The 18876-nt window shown below is 40.2% G+C and overlaps 2 protein-coding genes across 3 annotated transcripts; both read right to left on the bottom strand.

Moving 5' to 3' along the window:
* Positions 1-672: 672 nt before the first annotated feature.
* arfrp1 (ADP-ribosylation factor related protein 1) lies at positions 673-4989 on the bottom strand. Of its 2 annotated transcripts, XM_030776640.1 has the most exons (8): positions 4607-4989; positions 4318-4405; positions 4146-4228; positions 3851-3932; positions 3511-3581; positions 1738-1838; positions 1641-1645; positions 673-1308 (listed from the first exon to the last, which is right to left on the bottom strand). In XM_030776640.1, the coding sequence occupies exons 1-8, from the start codon at positions 4697-4699 to the stop codon at positions 1172-1174; spliced, it is 660 nt and encodes a 219-aa protein (XP_030632500.1). In that variant the 5' UTR covers positions 4700-4989; the 3' UTR covers positions 673-1171. The 2 variants fall into 2 exon arrangements, with proteins under 2 accessions (XP_030632500.1, XP_030632501.1); XM_030776641.1 differs by lacking the exon at positions 1641-1645 and having other exon boundaries at positions 673-1259.
* A 988-nt stretch (positions 4990-5977) lies between these two features.
* LOC115813946 (neuronal acetylcholine receptor subunit alpha-4) lies at positions 5978-9367 on the bottom strand. Its single transcript, XM_030776639.1, has 6 exons — positions 9245-9367; positions 8993-9037; positions 8781-8890; positions 6980-8070; positions 6681-6796; positions 5978-6103 (listed from the first exon to the last, which is right to left on the bottom strand). The coding sequence occupies exons 2-6, from the start codon at positions 9020-9022 to the stop codon at positions 5978-5980; spliced, it is 1473 nt and encodes a 490-aa protein (XP_030632499.1). The 5' UTR covers positions 9023-9037; positions 9245-9367.
* Between the last annotated feature and the right edge of the window lie 9509 nt (positions 9368-18876).

Raw genomic sequence — 18876 nt, 5'->3', positions numbered from 1 at the left:
GTCACACTCATTGAACCTGCACTGACCAGGCAAAGACCACACACACACACACACACACACACACACACACACATACACACACCACATATATACCTTTTTCTTTGCTGCGGGACTGTGTTATAAAGAGGCACAATGGCATTACACCATTCTCATGGAATCTCAGTGGCATTTACCCTGATACTTAGCAGTCCCAAGTGACAACAACACCAGGAAGAAGGAACACGAGAAGTACCAAGGGCTGAAGGAAGAGCTAGAAAAGATGTGGAAGGTGAAGGTAGCAGTGGTCCCCGTGGTAATCGGAACACTCAGAGCTGTGACCCCTAAACTGGGTGAGTGGCACCAGCAGATCCCAGGAAGAACATCTGAGATCTCTGTGCAGAAGAGCACAGCCTTAGGAACAGCTAAGATACTGCGCAGGACAAGAGGGGAATTATTTATATATGTATATATATATATGTGTGTGTGTGTGTTTCTATATATATATATATATAGAGAGAGAGAGAGAGAGAGAGAGAGAGAGAGGGGGAGAGACAGAGACAGAGATGAAAAGTCTGTCCATCCCTCCTGTGGATGGACTAAATGAAGAGCACTGCAGTCTCATGCGGGTCAGTATATATATGAGTCACACCAGACTGCTTACAGTTCATTTCATGCACACCGTCCTCACCAGCATCATGTTTTATCAAAGTGGTCTTTATTGAGTTCACACAAAAATCTGTTACAGCTCAACATCTTTAATAGAGAGGAAGGAAGAAAAATGAAAGAAAAAACACAAACAAACCAAAACAGAAGTGTTGCAACTGCTCACAAAAGAGAACAGGAGAAAATTTTCACCAAACAAAAGACTGATATCTAAATTTACTTTTGAGTTCATAATTAATGTCATTGTATCTTTAATGTATCACTAACAGTCATGTGAAAGGTAATCAATTAGCCTGATGTTCAGTTTACCAGTCTCCAGTTAGATGCTGATCTAAGACTACAATTAAGATCAGAGAACAAACGTCATCCTCAGGTACAGAGATGTGCAGTCATGTTTCAGTTCAGATATTTTAAAGTATTGTCTACATCTTTGTCACTATAAAGACGAACACACACACACACAAATACACACATACAAACACACACACACTCACACACTCTGTTGGAAGTTCTTTTTTTTTTTGTAGGTCTATGTGATGTCTTTGTGTCTGGGTGGACGATGAATGTTCCTGATCACACATTTCACCATCCATTCGATGCCCTCATTAACTCCCTCCCTGTGGGAAGAAAAACACACACCAGACACATCACACACAGGAATTCTTACTTTCTTTCTCACTTATTTACTTCTCTTTAATACAACTATTTCGATTAATGCCACCATCAAACACTGCCACCCAACTTTAATTTAATTATTCTAAGTCACCATTGCTTCAAAATACCCAACTGAAAAAAACAAACAAACAGCATTTGTGAACACTTTGAGGTTTTTTTTATTATAAAGCATAGTCTATACACATTTTTACCATGCAGAACACAGCTTGTGCTTACTTATGAAAAATCACAATAATCTAAAGGCTGTAGGTGAAATGAGATAACTATTCATTTATTTACATATATTTAACCTGTCTGTTTCCACTAACAAAAAAAAAAAAAACCCACGCTGCATTTGTATTTCCCTTCAATGTTTGTAGATATCTTCCAAAATGATGAGTCTGAGAGAGCCACAGGGAGTTGGATAAAAAAGGCCCTTACCCTGTTATTGCAGAGCACGGCTGGACCAGACAGTCTCGTTTGCCAATTTTTGGGGCGCAGTCACTGAAGGCTGTTTTAATGTCTGGCACAGACAGACAGTTCTGGCAGAGAGAAGATTGTAGTACAAAATTTCACAAAAAAAGATGGCTAATGTAGTCTGGACTCATAGTACACAGGGATTAGCACTGAAGGATCTAAGTAGTTAGCAAATTGCAAACAAGCAACAAAAACCCTCTGTCACCTATAGAAGGGGCCTCGCTTAACCGACTTGACCCCACTGTGCAGCATTTAAAACCAGTAGAACCCTCAACTAATTCATAGCCTACATCTCCTTTAACACTGACAATGGGTATATTTATTTGTGTTTACAATCAATCGATTAATAAATACATAGTACAGGGCATGTACAGGGGTTGGACAAAATAATGAAAACACCATGTTAAATAACAGTTTTATTATTTAAGATCGAGTTGGTCCTCCTTTGGCAGCAATAACTGCTTCATTACGTCGAGGAATAGATTAGTACAACTTTTGGACAGTGGCTAAGGGAATTTTACTCCATTCCTGAAGCAAAACCTGTTCCAGCTCTTTCAGAAATGATGGTGGAGGTAAGTGGCTTACTTGCTGCTCCAAAATATACATTTTTGGATTTTTTTACATTATACAAGATTTTCGATTATGTTAAGATCTGGTGATTGTGGGGGCCAATCCACGTGTTCAGCTTCACTGTTGTGCTCTTCATGTTCGAAGATTTTAGCAGTGTGAATTGGCACATTATCATCTTGAACAATGGCACCGCCATTTGGAAAGAGCGTTTGGACCATTGGGTGAATTTGGTCATCAAAAATTGACAAATACCTGTTAGAGGATATTTGTCTCCATGCTTAATAGTTGGGGTCAGGCAATCGAAATCAAGGACTTCTTTTGGCTTCCTCCATACGTAAATTCATCCTGAACAAGGAATAAGCGTGAAGGATGATTCGTCAGAGAAGATGACGTTCTTTCACTGGTCCATTGTCTACTTCTGATGGTCTTTGCACCATTTTAGGCACTTTTGAACATTGATTGGGGAAAGAAAAGGTTCGGCAATGGCAGCCCTTCCATGGTATCCAGCTGCATTGAGCTCTCGACAAACTGTTTTGGTTGATACTGGGTTAGCAAGATGTTGGTTTAGCTCTGCAGTCACTTTAGTAGCTATGGTTCTTTGATTTTTTGACACAATGCGCTTTAGTGCTCTGCAGTCATGTTCACAGAGTTTTGGCTTCCGTCCAGAGTTACACTTCCCAGGACTAGTTTTCGGTATGCTATCATGACTTTAGTAACAGTTCCTCTTGATACGTTAAACAACTCAGCAGTTTTTGTTACTGAAGCGCCAGCCATTCGCGCTCCAACAATTTGCCCTCTTTGGAAGTCTGAAAAGTCACACATTTTGACTTATACTAATACACAGACCTCTACAAAAAGAAAAATCTTGGGTAATACATAAAGCACAGGATGTCTGCAGTCTATACACATAAGATTTACACATCACTGGGAATCATATTAATGTCTAAACGTCAGCAAATTTATAGGTCTTGAAATATCACGTGTTTCCATTATTTTGTCCAACCCCTGTATGTCCAAATATAGCTTTTACTAACTATAAAAGCAGGACATTAAATTTTGCCAATGAGTTTTATGACATCTGCTTTATGAACATCACCATAAGAAATATTTGCAGCTTCTAACATAACACAGATGTTGAATGGGGTGGAACATAGAGCACAGGCCTACCTCTACATCTTGTTTGTTTGCCAGTACAAGGAGAGGGACTCCTTCTAGTGCTTCACTGCTGATCATTTTCTCTGAAAAATAAAAAGAGACTTCATTTCAACAACTGGGACCTCAAACAAACCCGACGGTTTGTTTCAGTGTATGTTTGTCACAGGCGTTCTAAGAGATAGTTTAAGTTTGATCAGACTGCAGCAGAGAAAAGGAGAGAGAGATATGACAATGTTCACAAACTTTCAAAACAAACGTGACCTAATGAGCACTCAAAGGGACAAAGCAATGTCTTTTAACACAAACGAATATAAAGAGTATTCAGCATCCATAAAAACACTCACTGACTCACCAAAAGCGTTTTTTGACTCTGTCAATCTCTCTTCATCTGTGGAGTCAATGACGTATATGACACCGTGGGACTCAGCATAATACTGAGGTAAGAGAGAGGTAAAGATGTGATTGAACAAGGTAAAACCTTAACTTACGGACTTGAAAGACTTGCTTTTCAAACCTAAGATGTGACGGCGAATTCTGTTGCTTAGGATGTGTTCAGTAAGTATTAGGCTATAAAACTTATGCTACAACACATATTGTTCCGCATTCACAACTAACATAAGACTGGAATATATGGTAGCGGCTCTTACTTTATCCCACAATGACTGCAACTCCTCTTGTCCTCCGAGATCCCAGAACATCAGTCGCGCTTTACCGACGTCAATAGTGCCAACTGTGCGAACAATCATGGCGTCGAAAATTAGCAATAGTGAATGCAATATTGTATTTCTGTTAAATGTGTAGTTTGAGACATTTACTTACTATTTAATCCAACGGTAGTGGTGATTTTAGACAGATTCATTCCTTTGTAGTTCTTACTGAACTTAGTCTTCGTTTGTTCCAAGAAAGTCTGAGGAATAAACGGAACATACGGAACGGAACAACAGTGACTTTTTCTGAAAGAATTTCTGGAAACATTCACCGATAGGAACAGTTATCTTGGGAGCGATGTGACTAGTTTCAACTTAACCATAACTGTGGTTAGTTAGATGATTAGCACTCAAAGAAAGCTGTTTGACAACAGAATTGACAATGCTATAAGCCAACTTACCGTTTTTCCTGCATTGTCGAGTCCAAGAATCAAAATGCAGTACTCATCCTTCTGAAACATATATTTGTAAAAACCAGATAACAGTGTGTACATTTTGTCCAGAAAATTGATACGACGTCCACAAACTCACATCTTAACACGACCTAGTTTGCTGACATTTATTAGCATCACTATGCTGCCTTCTTTAGCTAACCTAGCTAGCTTTCTTTTGAAGTAGAGGGATACCTAAATAGCAGGTTAAATATTAGACTAGTTATAAGTCTACACAGTGACGTCCCAAAGAGTATTAGCTGATCAATAAAGCTGGAAAGTGATTCAATGTAATTCTTCTTTGTGGGAATACAAAACAGTGCACTGTCCAGTCATCTTAGCTTAAGTCAGCTTGTAAACACTTGCTAGGAAGTTGCTGGCAAGCGTGGTGCATCGTGGGAATTGTAGTTTTTAACAAAATATTGCTTTTGACGTCGTAATGGTTATATAAGTAAGCAGAATTAAAGCAAACTAGAGGAGCATTCACAAGCAGTAAGATTAAACTTTGTAACCTTCATGCTGTTACAGTGGCTCTCAGTGTTCAGTGATTGGGTTACTATACAGCTCCTGAAAGACTGAGATTACAAAAGAATGGCACTGTTCACTTTTCATACTACCTCAGCAGAATTAGTTCAGTCTGCCAAGTAAAAAAACATAGACACACCAACCACAAACATACCCATATCTTACATATTGCATCTTTACACAAGACTGATTCATCTAATTGTCTTTACACCTAGAGCCTATGGACATGTGCCTATAGGGGTGAGTCACATTTTGTGTGTGTGTGTGTGTGTGTGTGCATTTACAAACAACAAAAAAGCAGAAACAACTAGTTATTGTCCATGTTTAATTGTTTTTGAGAGAGTTGTTCCAAGTATGAAACTCTAACACAAAAATCTAGTTGCTGAATGATCTAACACAAAAATCTAGTCTAATAATCTCACATAGAGTCAATGACACATTACATAGGACATCCTAAATGTTAATAGTCATAATGTCAGGTATAGCTATTTGAGTAAAATAATCCATCATTATCTTTTAATTCAGTAAATCTTTCTACTGAGCAGTGATGTAATGTATGGCGATGAAGGGATCATGCTGCCTCCGACTCCAGGATGACAGAACAACCAATGAAATATTTATTTGGATAGTGTAGACTCATTTCCCCGCTTGGCTTCAGTCAGTCTCTCTTTTTTCCCTGTGATATTTGGCAGAGGACTCAAGGAAAGGGAGTAATGTGGAAAACCTAATGAACTTCCTGTGTGCCCGAAGCACCTGTAGACACCTGTTTTTTCTCATTTCTACATTTTAAACATTTGTAGTTTGCAAAATTTTGAGCTATATCATTCCAGCCCACCAGGGAGGAAGGAAAAGCCCTACAGTACCCAGAATGCACACCAGAATGAACATCCACAGGAAGATGCGATCGATAACAATGGCCACATACTTCCACTCCTCTTTAACCTGAAAAACAAGAGAGGACCTGTGACATTGACAAAAAGGTATTTTGCATTTATGGTTCTCCATATGTCATATGGAAAGTAAAATTAATAAATGTCCAGATTTTGGTTTCTGTCAGAATAGGTCTTGTTCTGTGAGTAAACAGGCATAAAATCTCTTGTTGCATGACAGTTTCTGGAATACTAGTTTACTAAAGTGGATGCTCAGACAAAAGTTATGTTATGCCAGTTATTGTTTAAGGACCCATTCAAAGACAAATGGATACAATGGTGAATGACTTGTACTGTGGCCATTATGCGTTGTGCTGTACCACGTCAGTATATACTCGTGACTATAACTTTTCACAAAACCCATTCATAAATTTTGCAAAAGAAAAACTATATTACCACAACTTTTAATACAGTTACAGAGCCATTTTTCCCTTACGAATATTACTGCAACTTTAATAAATCTTTTTGTATCTTTTCCCAAGATTACTATTTCCACCATTTTGACAGTTTATAACCACTGCTCCTACTGAACACTTATACAGAGATTTTATGGTAATTGGGAAAAAAGCAGTATTAAAAAATATACCTACAGCAAAGTCAGCATGCTCTGCTCTTAAGTGATCCGCAATGTACTGCACGCTTTCAATAGCTTGTTTCACAGAGGGAGACAAGACAAGAGCAGGCTGCGTTTTACTGTCAATCACATCTGGAACCGGTTTCGTTTCGGGTATGGCGCCTTTACCCCCCCACAGGATGGGAATGCTGCCAGGGGGGCCCTCTTCTTTCAGAGGGGGATGCTGGAAGACAGAAGGCCTCCTCCCATTGCTCACTGCCTGTTTCAGAGGCTCCTCATGCAGACAGCAGTACTGGATGCTCCGGGAGCGGTAACGTGGACGAGCTGTATCACGCTCCTTCTCTCCGGGACCATACTGCACGCTGAGTGAGCGTACCTTGGCCCGGCTTCGAACCCTCTCCCGACTGAGGTGGTTTTTTGCATTTCGGGGGGAGGGTGTAGAAAGGTCTGGAGGGAAGACAGAAGATTCCTCCAGGAACACAGTGCACTGACTGGAGGATGGCCCAAGAGAGGGATGCACCCACGACGGTTGCTCCAGGGACAGAGATGGGACGTGCTGGAAGCAGGGGTCTGAGAGCCCATCTTGGGAACCAGAACAAGCCAGCTCTACCTCTCTGTCATCCCTCTCAGAGGACTGGCTGCTTGTCAATCTTTTCCTTCTCTGGAAATCAACAGATTTCTTGTGGTCGCTCTTGCAGAGCACTGGGGGGCGCTGTATGAACAGAAAGCGGGGCACCACATCCAGGAAGAGATGTCGAACCCAGTGAGGCATTGAGTGGGTCTGTGGGGCTCGGTGATGAACGTTAAGCACAAAGACAGTGATGATGATGGAAAGAGTGACAAATATCATGGTGAAGAGCAGGTATTCGCCAATGAGCGGAATGACCAATGAGGTGGATGGAATGATCTCGGTGATAAGCAGAAGGAAGACGGTGAGCGAGAGGAGCACAGAGATGCAGAGTGTGACCTTCTCGCCACTGTCAGATGGCAGATAGAAAACCAGGACGGTCAGGCAGGAGATTAGCAGGCAAGGAACTATGAGGTTAATGGTATAGAAGAGAGGCAACCGCTTAATAATGAAGGAATAGGTGATGTCAGCGTACACTTCAGGGCAGCATTCGTACTTCTTGATGTTGTAGGTGCCCATGGCACTTATCAAAGCCCACTCTCCACTTTCCCAGTAGTCCACCTGGTCTACATTGCTGCCCATGGTGACCAGGTCGATTTTGCCCCTGTCATAGGTCCAGGAGCCAAACTTCATGGTACAGTTCTGCTGGTCGAAGGGAAAGAAGGTGACGTCAATGCTGCAGGAGCTCTTGTAGATGGCAGGTGGGATCCAGATGATCTGGCCGTTGTGGAAGAGCTGAGCTTTGGTCAGGTGAGTCACGGTAAAGTCCCCGTCTGCACTGGAGAGAGTGGACGTGCAGATGAAACCAACACTAACATGGGGAATCTGGTTATGTGAGTCATCCCTAGGCTTCCTAGACTGATTGCTTTATTGTTCTTGTGCTTTACTGCTCTTGAATATTTTACACGAGCACCTGATTCTGACATCTGCATTATTAGAGTAACAAAGACTCTCAGAGGAATCCCATTTCCAATCAAATATTCATTTTATACAGCAAATTATCCATAATGTTTATAGATGATTTACATTGCACTTATGGTAATAGCTTCACTCTTAGCCTATAAATTAATTAAAGATAAATTCAACACAAAGCAGGATACTTAAGTTATTTGGGGCTACTGACATATTGATTTCATAATGCATTAATTAAACCAATGTTTCCGAATCCTGCTCCGGAGAACACAAGGCACATCTTAGGACTGTCCCTGCTTGAACATACCTGCTTCCACTCATCAGTTCATCACGTAGTGTTCGACAAGCTGAACGGAGTGGGATAGAACAGAGAGAAGACTAAAACAGGAAACTGCTCAGAGCTGTAGGTTCTCAGGAACACTGAAAGGAGTCCTGTATCACAAGGCTTCTAACATTCAGTAACACTGAGTTGCAAGACAGAGCCAAAGACAGATGGCACAGGAACCCCCCCTGCGGCTTTATTTTTGACCCTCGACTGTTAGAATAACTGGGAATTTAATATCTGTCTATACATACTTATTGTAGAGCACTATATCTGGCCTCCATATGAAGTGAGCTGGGATTCTCATGGAGGTGATGTTGTCATAGTCTTCAGGTTTCCAGCGAAGCTTGTGGTCATTCCATTCCTGATACAAATTGCAGATATTTCACATGATTAATAACAACATAGCGATGATTCATACAGAGCAATGGAAAATTGTGACTCATTTGAAAGGGAAACCACTTACTTGCTTCACCCACACATTTGTGGTCATCATTTGGTTTTTCTCATCCTGTGAATCAGATCAGGGGGATCATTTTATGCAAACAGCTACTACCTTACAATAACAACGAGGCACACAACTCACTTCTGTCATAAAGCATCAATTGTCACCTCAATCACCACAAACAGACCATACTGAGAAAGTAATGGGAACAGCCTTTCATTTGTTCTGGCTTTTGTTCAGGCCCATAGGAGATGTTGGCCTTGTGTTTCTCACCACATCAATAAGCTGGGCAATGGAGAGGCCAAAGCGAACGAGTACCACATCGGTGATGTTCGGCACAGGGCGAGCCAGTTTATTATAGCCTGTAAACAGAGTCCTTAGCAGCTTGTCCTCCACCTGGGCCTTCACCTTCGTGCAACTGGAGACTAGAAAGAGAGAGGAGTGACGGAGGAGGAGAGAAAGGAGTGAGAAAGGCAACAGATAAGGGTGACAAGAATGGCAGAAGAAAAAAGGAAAAAAGGTGGGAGTGAATGAGAAACAGAACAGAGGAAAAGGAGAAGACACAGAGGATGGATTGAATGAATGAATGATGAATGAAAAGGAGTCAAAAACAAAGAGAGATAATAAAGGACAAGATGGTTGAGGAAAAGAAAAGGATGGTTAGAGAAACATGACGGGAAAGAGGATCATGGATGTGGCGGGAGAGACATATAGACATAAATGTGTATCATTACCATAACAATACTACCATACACAATGCTGAATTGATTGCAAAGTGCATTTTGAAAAGCTTTTGAAGGAAAAAGCATACCACTGCACAGCAAGAACATTTAGAGTGTACTTCAATCTCCTAATGCACTGGACAGCCATTCAGATTCATATGTCATTGATCCACCACTTGCTGCTGAATGGATTTAATCCAGAGGGTTTCATATTTACACAACTGTCCTACCTTATTCCTCACTCTCTCTCTCTCTCCCTCCCTCCCTCTCTCTCTCTTTCTCTCTCTCTCTCCATCCATATCTCTCTTTGGGTTGATTAAAATGGGATAATAGTAACATAACTTCAGCTCAAAGACTATCCATCTTCAGAGATGCTGAGATATGATCAGAGATGCTATGAAACACTATTAAAGCTCTGTGCACTCATGGCGTAAACACAAGTTCCTTTTTTTGTATCCTTTTGAGAAATCAATTTGACAAAGTGCAGTTCTTCATGTTTGTGTCACTTTAAGCATACAAATAAAAGCAAGGCTGACCAATGATATTTACTTTCCTTAAAAAAAGTAAAACTGCATCATAATAAGATATGTAAGAATGCTTCACATAGCTGTCAATATAACGACCATTCCTTCATCAGATGTCAATGATTGATATCCCCCTTGATAACACAATGCATTTTAAGACTAATCTATTGCCAACCAATCAAATAAAAGATAAAAATAACACCACTGGAGCAGCTTTGTGTGTAATATTAACTATCTATTCAGAAACTTTTCTTATACCCACAGATAATTAATTAAAATTAAATAAAAGTTTAAATAAAATCATAATAATACTGCATTGCAGGAAAATGTGTGTTTTTTCTTTAAATCTGTATCTCTGTGCACTTCCAGGGACATTTTTTAAGATTATTGAAATATCAATTATTGGCAGAGTTCCCGTCAGACCAGGTTGCAGAATGTGTGATTTTGGTTATAGCTATAACCATAATTTATACTGCTGAGATGAAGCAAAAGTTCAGCTAAAAATCCAGTTCACCTGTAAATCCTAAAAGTGCAGGTTTTATTACTTTTTGTAACAACAGCAACAACTTTACACAGCATCTACTAGGAAAACACTAGGAGAAAGAATGGAGTGAATTTTTTTTTTTTTTACCTTGAGGAGTCTGAAGACACAGCAAAAAGCCCAGGAGCCTGAAAGAAGGAAGGATGCTGGAAAACATACTGTGATGACTCAAGCTTTTTATTCTTCTACTCTATTGTAGTTTATCCACTCAAAGGAACCTCCTCTTCTTCGCCTTGTCTATAAGTGCATTTTTTCTCTTTCTTAAGAGTTTAAGACTGAAACGATAAAAGGAAAGGTCATCCTCTTCACTCTTAAGAGAAAGAGGTGGATGGATGAGGCTTAGCGGCTGCATGCAGTTCTAACGCCATTACTGACTATCTGTGGGTATTTCTTTTGGTAAAACATGAGGTTCACTAATTTAATTCTTACAGTGCTGATCCTGAGAGGCTGAGAGTGACGTCCTCCTCTGTGATTTTCGTTTCAGAGTGTCTGAGTGCATTCTCCTCTAGCCCCACTTTCTTTTCTTTCCTTTTCTTGTCCTCTTGTATACAGTCACTCTCTCCTCTCTCCCCCCACCTTCCCTGTTGTCCTTTCTCTGTAAGCATGCTTATACATACACAGAGAGAGAGAGAGAGAGAGAGAGAGAGAGAGAGGGGGGCAGCTGTTGCCTGGAGAAAAGGGCAGCCTTTCACTCAAACACAAAATGAAAACACACAGGCATCATCTAATTCATCGGAGGACCTTTTAACCCTGTGGCAATGCAGCAATACCACACTCATGTGCTCCATCCATACCCAAAGCACTCTGGGCCTCCTCCACTCTGACGCTTCATCTCTCAGAATGTGACAGTGTTGTTTTTACGATTCCCTTAAATGAACAGGCATTTCCTTGATTTATCTCCTGAATGTAATCATGTCTGATGTAGTTTGTCACCCTAAATTTCATTTGTAATTCATACTAAGGAGCTGTAAGGAAGAGAAAAAAAAATGTTCAATCAATGAAGGCATTCACATACTCACATACATTATCACATATAATTTCGCCGATAATTACAGTGACCAAAATTTAACCTCTAAACTCGACCTGAGATTGATATTTCTGGAGCCATTTTGTTCGTTATAACCACTTCATCAGCTTCACATCTTGCATTCCTTTCATGTTCCTCAGTTTTTTTTATGTGTGGTGGAACATGCTGCTTAATTACTGGGTTCTTACTGCATTAAATCCAATTAGTAGTATAAATGCCCATGCGCATGCAAATAACTGTATATAGACATTTATACTACTACTACTACTACTACTACTACAATTACTACTACTACCGCTAATCCTTAGGAAGTTTTTGAAGCAACATTTTCCAGTAGATTTCATTAAAAATGCAAAGTTTTGTTGTTTTTTTTTACATTTTATGAATATCCTCAAATAACACAGTTTTTGGGGAAAAAATCATGAAAAAGAAAGTACAGAAAGGTTAAAAAAAAGAAGCCCTTTAAAATCAGAATAAACTGCCTTAGATTTCATGTTACATGTCAGAACCAAAATATTTCAGTCATTTACATTTACAAGAGAAACAGTTCCGAAGATTATAAATCAGCAGAAACTACCATTCTATCAAGATGAAAGTCTATTAAGAAATATGTTTTAAATGTAATAAAAAGGTTAAATATGTTTAAATTCAGTACTCTTATGCCTGAACAATACATAGACATTTTGCAAAATATCAGAAACTTTTTCTGGGAGGCCATAGTACACATGGAGGTTCCCTCTGTATTCCCTGGATCTGCCCGTCACTAATTGGGCACCTCTGACCAACCAGTGGGAGGTGGGATCACAGTGAAAAGGACAAGATACCCTTCCAGCTTCACACCTGTGAACACTGTCAGTTACATCCATGTGAAAATCCTCCCTAAACCGTAAGCACTGCTACTGGAATACAAATCTGTGTCTCCATGGTGACTTTTCTGCTGTGGCGCCCAAACACCCAATACGGGGTTATTACTGATTGCTATACTACATTTTTTATGTTGAAAGCTGTGGATTTTTTTAAACCTACTTGCAGTATGTGGGCATTGTCCTTAGAAATATTGCTGGTAGCAACAGACCTTTGAAGGACCATGAAGAGTACTAGCATCCAAATCAAATCAGATTCTGGCAAGCTTTTTTGTGTGTATTATGGTTTGAGGAGTTTAATCGATAATACTATTTTGTTTTCCATGTAGAAATACAAGTAAATACATGTAAATAAATATGTACAATTATAAAGCTTTCCTTTGGAAAAAAAGAGAGTTTACTTCTGTTTACTTCTATTTTGTAATAATTGATAAAATCCATGTTGAAACGTTAAATTACAGTTCAATACTCTAGTTTTACAAATGAGTATTGATCATTAAGGAAATAAGGACAAAGGTCCTGTCTCCATCTGTTCTGTTACCTGTTCTTCCCACGCTGCATCCTGAGTCCCCCAATCCTACTGGGCTTCCTCCTGAGTCTCCTGAAGGGTTTCCAGCCTCTGCAGTCCATCTGCCCACTCTGCCCCACTCTCTAGTCCTGTTGCCCATGTTGCCGGCAGCTCTGCCCCAGTGTCCAGTTGCTTTGCCTGGGTTGGCATTTGCAGGCATGCCCAGGTCTCTAGTCCCTCCACTATAGTCGGCCAGTCTGCCTCCAGCTCCTGCAACCCTGTCAGCTAAGCCACCTCCATCTCCTGACGCCTTCAGTCGCACCAGACTTGTTATTGCCTGCCAGGCCTGCCGCTTACAGTTTCAACAGGCCTTTCTGTGTGCCAGACTTTCCATGGCCAGTACCTCCAGTCCTGTCACTTGTCCTGTCACCAGTTCCTCCAGGCCTGTTACCAGTCCCTGTTGGATGTGCTCCAGTCCCTGATCTCTAGTATTTCCTGGTCCTTCTCCAATGTCAACAGATTTATTTTAAGCCTACACCAAGTGGGGTGCAGCTTGAATGTTCGTGGCTTCTCCCCGGTCTTAAGTGCCACTCGAGTCTCCAGTGCCATCGGATTCTTCAGTTCCTCCATGGTTTCCAGAGTCTTCTTTAGTTCCACATGTATCTCCAGTCTGATCACATTACCCCTGTCCTGGCTTCCATTCATTGGCTCCCAATTCATGCAAGGGCAGATTTTAACATATTATTAATATATCAAATTTTACATGGGCTTGCGCCTTCCTACCTGTCTGACTTAATTACACCCTATAACCCACCTCGCACCCTGCACTCTCAAGATTCTGGACTCATTCCAAGAGTTAAAAAGAAGTCTGCTGGCAACCGAGCCATTTCCTACCGCTATCCCTTCCTCTGGAATGGTTTACCTACAGAAGTTAGGGAAGCAAACTCTCTCAATACCTTTAAAGTGAGACTAAAGACTTATCTATTTTCTTGAACTTATGCATGATATAAGTTTGATTTGACTTTGTTATAGACATGTAAAGCCCTTTGAGACTATAAATAGTGATATTGGGCTCTAAATAAACTTATTATTATTATTATTATTATTATTATTATTATTATTTGTATTTTTTGTTGGCAGTGTTAAGCACTGGATAGGGTGCATTATTGCACCCAGTAAAAAGTGAACGCTGTTAAATTTTATTTCACTGAGGCATTTTATATTTTGATTATAATGTTATGTGGGATTACAAAACAAACGAACAAACAAAAAAACACAGTTTTTGTTTCTGAATTTACTGAATTTTTTACATGTTCACCTCAGGCCCATGTTGGTACATAAGATCAAAACCCCTGGTAGTACATAGTTCAAGTTCAAGTTCAAGTTTATTTAGAGCCCAATATCACTGTTTACAGTCTCAAGGGGCTTTACAGGCCACAACAGTCAAATCAAAATACAAGTCAAAACATAGCATCCTGCTTTTTGAGAGAGTGTGAGGGAAGGTGGAGTGTATGTGTGTGTGTGTGTGTGTGTGTGTGAGTGTGGGGGGGCTTTGACAGTCCATAGCATCTTGTACTTTTGAAACTGAAGAAAGTTGTGCACTCTTTTATGAATAATCTACATGAATAATCAAGAATCTGAAGGAGAAATATGATTTAAGCTCTAACTCACTGAGAGAAAGTAGTATGTCTCAACAATTACTCAGGGAAACCTCAGACAAATGTCACCTTTGGGTTTGGTGTTGCAGAAAATCAAACATCAATAAGCCCATTTCAGTTTCTTTCAGTAACTCTCTGTGTGTGTGTGTGTGTGTGTGTGTGTGTGTGTGTGTGTGTGTGTGTGTGCGTGCGCGTGTGTGTGTGTGTGTCAAGGACAGGGCAGCCTGCTTTGCTTTTGAAGCTATTTTTAGGAGACTTGTATGTTCCTGAGTAAAGAGACACAGACAGAAACACACACACACACACACACACACACACACACACATGAACAGAATCACATAAGTAATGACCAGTGGATCAACTTTAACTCAGTGGTACTCAGCTCCAGCACAATTTCAGCTGTAACCCAGCATTATCATGCTGGTCTCAGCTTATCTACTCATTACGGAGCCCTTGACTTCTCAGGTCTAGCAGGCTGGTATTAATTATAATGAACTACCTACTGGTCCCCATGTCTGGGGCTGGTAAACACTGCTTTAACAAACAGCAGTTGCTATTTGCCATCAGTCAAGAATAAAGGGACATTGTGCTTTGGCATCATCCATCACAGACTACTGACTCACAGAGACGCAGGCTGTTATGAATCACAATTACCGTCTGTCATTGTGAGTGGATCTGATTGGCATTTTTCTGGCGGCGCTAACTATACATTGTTTACATGTGTACAGCCCCATATGTAGCACACACACGTCATCCATCTGCATCAGAGTCATTTTCATCATTATCTGTAATTACCACAGGGAACGGACAAGCAAGGCCCACATGAAGCATCACCTTGTCCTCGCTTTTAACATCAGCTGCAAACAAAACTGTAGAAAATGGAGAGAGCTCACAGAGCAATTTTTCATGCTCAGTTCGCAGCAGTCTTATCACTGGTATTCCCAGTGACCTCTTTCTAAAATCAGATATTCGTATGAGCAGAGGGGAGGGGAGGAGAGGGTATGAGGGGAGAGGAAAAGGCATAGCTGTTATTTTGGTATGTTTCTGCATAACTGAGCCTAACCCATCACACTATCCTTCACAGTGTCCTGTGCATGTGCGTGTGATGTTTTGAAGAGACTGAGAAAGACAGCTGGACGACAGGTCGGACTGGTGTATGTTGAGCCATTTAGCCCTAAAACCTTCAGGAGTCTTTTAATTTTGTGTGTTTGTGTATATGTTTTCCACTCAACATGAGTATTGTCATGGGTTTTACTCTAGGGTTTTACTCTCGTCCTCATACATCATTTGCTCATATTCTTCATTTTCACTTAAACGTGAGGAAAATAACTGTAGGCTCAGTTATGAGGAAAATAACTGTAGCAGACCAAACACCGACTGATGAAACAGTACAATTTCATATGCTATGTGTCCCCCCCCCCCCAAAAAAACAATGCATGTTGGAAAATGATGTTTGTTCCATTGAGGAGACTGATTACAGATCCAGTCAACTTGGGAGGAAGGCCTGTGATTTGAGATAGATTTGTGATTTCCCCACAGAAAGCAGTCCAATGCTAACTGTTGTTGAAGGTTTTGTTTTGTTTTTTTGGGCTCTTAGAGCATGCAGAAACACTTTGAAGTTGCCCAAATGTGCCACCTGCTGGACACAAGTAAAAACACTACCCAGCAGACAGTCCTGATATACAAAGTTTATTATACAGTTTCCATGGTTTCATGGATTCCAGTGATTTACTACACAACAGATATGCTACATAATAAGTGAAAGCTATATTTATGGCATTCAGCGGTTCAAAACATGCTGGCAAGCATATTCTCCCAAAGAGAGGAAAAAAAGAGAAATAGTGCTTTTCTCAATGAAAAAAAAAAAAGACAATCAAGGATGAGAGCAGAGTCCCTTGACACAGAGTTAACATGGTCATGTGACTGTTTTGGAACACTCATATAAACTGACCATCTGCAACAACGGTAATGTGCGAGTTCTCTGTTGTTTTTTTTTTTTGTTTGTTTTTTTTTTTCAAGCCACAGCTAATGTTGACTCCACTGTTGTAAAATGTGTTTTGTTGTAAACATAAATCCCATTAAAAGCCAATACAAAAATGAAGACTAAAGAAAACTTAAGGCTTGCAGAATGTGCAGCATGCATGATTGGATGTATTAGGCTATTGCTCCATCTCTTCCCCCCTTCCTCCCCCAATACTTGGCATCCATGTAAATCTGACTTAAAGAGGGGCAGACAGCCATGTTTCAAGGGGGCCAGGTTCTCCTCCATCAGGTTCTCTCAAGTTTTCTGGAGAATTAACCCTTGCAAACTGACACAGGAATATGACATTCTCTTCTGGATTTGAATTTATGATAGACGCCATTCAAAAGCAGGGCTGTCCATATCTCACAGTAACTACACAGAGTCCTGTATTTGCAGTGCATTGAAGTTTTATTCCTTCAGACATCCTCCATGTTGTTCATTTGTATTTTCTAAAGGGCTAATGTTGTGGGGGGTTTTTTGGCCAAACTCAGTGAGGACAATTTACAGCCGCATTCTAATAAACTTTAACAAACTATTTCATAGTACTCAAAAAGTTAAAACACCCTACTGACTGACGAGGACTTCTTTATGTTCTCTCTCACTAATTTTATCCTAAACTCTGCAGTAAGGTTTGGTAGGGGACAATATTGAGCTCTTTCACAGAAATCGGTCACAGCAGGGTGCTTTGGAGTTGTTTAAAACGCTTTGGTATCATTGGCGCCCGAGAAACATGAGTGCCTGCTCCTGCCATTGAGAGAGAGCTCCTGTGAAACAGTGTTTGCAGTGTATTAGCGTGGCTTGTCTCTCATGATGATGTGGTAGTAAAAAAGAGCACAAGATAGCAAGAATACATTCACAAGCACATTTTTGTATGTGAGTGTGTGTATGTGTGTGCGTGTGTGTGTGTGTGTGTGTCTATGTGAGAAAGAGAGTCCAGTGAAGATTTGTACCATGAATCATATGTGTTACAGGAACAAGAAAAACGTGAACAAACAAATAATGCATCAGAGATATCAAGATGTACAAGGCAAATTTCGCAAAACACAATATATTCTTTGGGAAATTAAATCTTTAAAAACAAACATACACACAAATAAATAAACAAACAAGGCAGCTGAACACACATGTAAATATATGTATGTTGAACCATTTAAAGCAGTGTATCAACAGGCCTGTTAGATATATTCACGTTTTATATTCAAGTTTTCAAGCTGTTTCATTTTGCTCTGTGAAATGCATCTCAATTACACATTTCTGATTTGTCTTTTCATGTCCTCTTTTGTTCTTGACAGTCTCTCTCTTTCTCTCATCTACTGAGGTGGACATGTGCTTCAGGCGCTGGTCAGAGTTGTTCTATATGACAACACACAGGGCAGTACAGTCGCAGCTGGTTAAAGTGGGGCGGAGATGGTATAGTGAACATGGTGCAATTCCAAACAGAAGCTGGTCGGAAGACAAAAGAAAGGTGCAAACTTCACATTGTGGTCTATAGTCCATTGTACACAGCAATTTTAGGTGTGTGTGTGTGTGTATGTGTGTGTGTGTGTATGTGTGTGTGAGTTTAATGTCTATTAGCTGACAATCAAATGATTTTGTTAAACACAGGCATCAAGTTATTCCCAAGAGACTGACAGAAGTACTGATATTAAAATGAATTAGTAATCTCAAAATGAATAAAATATTATAAGATTATTGTATGCAACAGTTCCTGCTCTCCAGGCCACACTTCTGACTGACAAACTGATACATTATTAGAGCATCTACCTACTGGTGTGGACTTGAACACCATTTGAGTCTCAGATTATTTGACTACAACCCTTTAAATGACCTTTAATTACCCTTAAAATGGAATTTTCCTTTATTCAATGAATTAAAAACATATTAACTATCACTCCGGGTCCTGAACTAGCCAGTCAGGTTTGCCAAATTCATGGAACTTGCTTCCTGAAGGTACATAAGCAGAGAGTCAACGAGAAGGCTCACTCATGAGAGGCTGAAGAGGGCCTGTTGTTAGAGCAAAACCAAATGAAACAAAAACT

Source organism: Chanos chanos, chromosome 6, assembly GCF_902362185.1.
Source record: "Chanos chanos chromosome 6, fChaCha1.1, whole genome shotgun sequence".
Classification (NCBI taxonomy): Eukaryota; Metazoa; Chordata; class Actinopteri; order Gonorynchiformes; family Chanidae; genus Chanos; species Chanos chanos.
This window is presented reverse-complemented; position numbering and strand designations above follow the sequence as displayed.

Bases quoted from the DNA above. Each gene is read 5' to 3' on its own strand.
- arfrp1 (XM_030776640.1), bottom strand. From the start codon at position 4,699: ATGTACACACTGTTATCTGGTTTTTACAAATATATGTTTCAGAAGGAT. The intron at 4,406-4,606 runs GTAAGTTGGCTT...TTTATTCCTCAG, and splicing joins TCGACAATGCAGGAAAAACG to ACTTTCTTGGAACAAACGAA. The intron at 3,582-3,850 runs GTGAGTCAGTGA...TTTATTTTTCAG, and splicing joins AGAGTCAAAAAACGCTTTTG to AGAAAATGATCAGCAGTGAA.
- LOC115813946 (XM_030776639.1), bottom strand. From the start codon at position 9,022: ATGATGACCACAAATGTGTGGGTGAAGCAA. The intron at 8,891-8,992 runs GTAAGTGGTTTC...AATTTGTATCAG, and splicing joins CAAATGTGTGGGTGAAGCAA to GAATGGAATGACCACAAGCT. The intron at 8,071-8,780 runs GTATGTATAGAC...CACTCTCTCCAG, and splicing joins GATATAGTGCTCTACAATAA to TGCAGACGGGGACTTTACCG.